The following is a 3,282-nucleotide window of genomic DNA, read 5'->3' on the forward strand; positions in this document are numbered from 1 at the left end:
CATTAGGCTGGCCGAGCGACTGGGTCCCACTTACCAGGCGGGCACGTTCTCCGGGTAGTCGCACATCATAGTGACGTCATTGAAGACCTGGCCGAGGCTGCAGGAGGCCTCCTGAGGGGTGAAGCCGTTGTGGCAAACGTAGAACTTCTGGCAGTCGATGAGGTTGGCAAAGGCGGGGTGGGGCACAGGCCGGCCCTCGAAGTCCGTGAAGTCCTTGGCGCCGTCGCAGCAGAAATCGTTGATGCATTCTGTGGGCGAAGGGCGTGGCTTAGTGACCGAGTGGCACTGGGAATGTCCTCAGCAGGGCGAGGGGCGTGGCTTAGTGACCGAGTGGCACTGGGAATGTCCTCAGCAGGGCGAGGGGCGTGGCTTAGTGACCGAGTGGCACTGGGAATGTCCTCAGCAGGGCGAGGGGCGTGGCTTAGTGACCGAGTGGCTCTGGGAATGTCCTCAGCGGGGCGAATATCTTTGAGTTTGAGTATGAGTTTTGAGACAGTAGTCCATTGCCTGTGAGGGTGCCTTCTGCGAGGATGGAGTCTGGGCTTGATAACTTACTGTACTCGAGAATGCCATTTGTTAGCAACCAAAAGGCTCTGGGAGTGCCAGCTGTCGGGCTTAGCGGCTTAGAGGCTTGGGTTAGCGACAGAGGTGCTTTGAGGGCGCCTTCAGGAGGGGCTAAGTGAGTGGGGAAGACAAGTTACTCCGGTACATTTAGCGCTTTTGGGAAGTCTAAAGGTACTTGACAAAAATCTGCAGGAAAATGACTGAGTGAAGCATAAAGCGGCTTGGCAAAAGTGGTTGAAAAGTCCAAAGGTATTTTTAAAAAATAAACATAGGAAAAAAATTAATGTGTGAAGTCTAAAGGGTTTGACAAAATGGTTTCAAAATTCAAGAAAAAACAACAACATAGAAACAAATCCGTTTGAGAAAGATTTCGTATATCGGGGAAACGTAAGGAGAGACTGGAGTGTAAGTTTTAGTCTAGGCCTATAATTCCAAGTTTTGATCTGGACTCCTCGGCTACTAAAGGGTTTGATTCCTAGTCTTTAACTCTAAATCATGTTGCAGTTTCATAGTGATGCACTAATTGCAACGTCTTAGACTTTAAAGATTATGATACCTTTGTTACTCTCGCGTAAAATGCATGAAGGCTGCAACACAGAGAATATTTTCCTTTATGTTAATTATTTATGAAAATTATTCAAAACATATGAGCTATAATACGCTTACTTCAAAGCAAATATATATATGAATAGATTTATATCCTACCTAGGATTTATGCAATGTGATTCCAACATTATAATTTAAACATGTAAGCTTGAGGTGTATAAACTGTCGATGCTGCAGACAATTCTATACATAAAAATTGAGATATAGTATAATAAAGAAATATATTTTTTCATAAACTATTGCCCTGTAGATAAAGATACATTGAGACTTTTTTCCATTACATTGAATTGAAACTAAAGTAACTTAAATACCTATATAGGGTAGAATATTTCTACTCTTCACAATGCCAAATAGTTAGTTATGTAGTTACGTTACTAAGCAAGTGGGTATTTAGATATTACACAGTATCCAGTCTAACAGGCTTCAATCAGAACATGCTTTTCGCAGGGAACTCCTGCGCCAACCCTGGCTGAATCTTAGTATGAGAACCCTCGGTCTGGCGAACTCGTCTTTGAACCCTTGTCGACCCATCGTGAACACTAGTATGAGAATCCCTAGGCTAACAACACTGTGAATTCTAGAGTACGAACTCCTGTCTTAACGCTGTAGAAACCCTATTTTTTCTGCCTTAACCACAGTAGAACCCGTGGGTGAATACTCTTGCTCTAATCCCTCGTGAACCCCAATGTTAGAACCCATGCCCTAACCCCTCATGAACTCCAGGGTGAAAACGCTTCGTGAACCCAGTGTGAGAACCCTTGTTCTAATCCCTCATAACTAGTGTGAGCACCTCTACCCTAACTGCATGGATACTAGTGTGAGAACCCCTGGGCTCACCCCCTGAAGCACCAGTGTGAATATCCCTGCCCTGACCCTTAGGAAATCCAGTGTGAAAACCCCAGGCTGACCTCCCAGAGTGAAAACCCCTGCTCTGACCCCCATGAACCCTAATGTGAAAAATCCTGCCCTAACCCTTTGTAAACCCAGTGTGAAACACCCTCCCCTATTACCCTACAGCCGTTTGGAGAACTCTTGTCCTGTGTTCCTAGCTCTAAGGACTTACTCCTCTCATCCGCGCAGTTAGTCCTTCCTGCCGAAGCTTCCCAAGCGCAGGTGCCGGTCTTCCTGTCGAAGTGCAGGCCGGCAGGGCACTCGGTGACGGTGTGTTGGCCGTCGATGCAGGTGTAGTACTTGTTGCAGAACTGGTTGTCGGCGAAGATACCGTGGAGGCGGGGGCAGTAGACGCTGGAGTTGGATGCGGGTTCTGTGGAGATTCAAATATGTGGGACAGAGGAAAACGAAGGAGGGGGAGTGAAAAGGCTTAACGGTAAGGATGAAGCTTGTGTGTGAGATCGTTTTGATGAGGAGGGGGAGGGGTACACTGCTTACCTCTATATTTTACAATCATGCTTCACTTTCCTTTTCTGATCGTATGAAGTAATTGTTACTGCTATGGTTATCATCGCATTGTCTGTTATTGTTCACATCGCTTTTATCTATACAGTGATTATGGAAATTATCTTTGCCATAAATATCATTACTGAAATTGACATTAGGGAGGATCTTAATTCTAGTCCAATAAAGAAAATGACGCTTCACTGGAGGGGAAACTATGCCAGTCTCTCCAACTCGTGCGTAGATAGGTCACGCAAAATCCACGTTTTCACTTTAGACAGACATTCCACACGATAAACCGTGGCCTCTCAGAAATAATGAAAAAAAAACACCGTCCTTTTTATCGTAGTACAAAATGAACTTAAAAAAAGAGAGAAAAAAAAATATATATATACAAGCCTAAACAGCAACACAACCAACAAAAATTGACTCACGCATCAAGGAACGCTCTCCACAGTCAACAACGTAAGGGATGTCGCAAGGGTCGACGTGGCCAGCCTTGCCCTTGAACTCATCGAAGACTTTTCCATCTTCGCACAGGAGGGGCGTAGGGATGTCGTCGCTACATTCGTAGTACTTGTCGCACTGGTAGGGGTCCCCGAAGTACCCGTAGGGCTCCGGGCAGAGGAATTGTGAGGCTGAGAGGTTGTCCCCCTGATTTCTCTGGGGAATTCCTGGAAAAAGAAGCGAAAGTTAGTTTTCTTGTGTAGGAAATCG

The 3,282-nt window shown here is 45.7% G+C and overlaps 1 protein-coding gene across 2 annotated transcripts in view; it reads right to left on the reverse strand.

The window, feature by feature from the left end:
• LOC119587837 (protein obstructor-E-like) overlaps positions 1-3,282 on the reverse strand; it is a 14,465-nt gene that overhangs the window by 3,199 nt on the left and 7,984 nt on the right. For both annotated transcript variants that reach the window (XM_037936540.1, XM_037936541.1), the window contains exons 2-4: positions 3,000-3,239; positions 2,234-2,434; positions 35-248 (exon numbers count right to left, since the gene is read on the reverse strand). In XM_037936540.1, coding sequence (XP_037792468.1) covers positions 35-248; positions 2,234-2,434; positions 3,000-3,239 — 655 coding nt within the window. The remainder of the gene's footprint in view (positions 1-34; positions 249-2,233; positions 2,435-2,999; positions 3,240-3,282) is intronic.

The sequence above is a fragment of the Penaeus monodon genome, chromosome 23, assembly GCF_015228065.2.
Source record: "Penaeus monodon isolate SGIC_2016 chromosome 23, NSTDA_Pmon_1, whole genome shotgun sequence".
Classification (NCBI taxonomy): Eukaryota; Metazoa; Arthropoda; class Malacostraca; order Decapoda; family Penaeidae; genus Penaeus; species Penaeus monodon.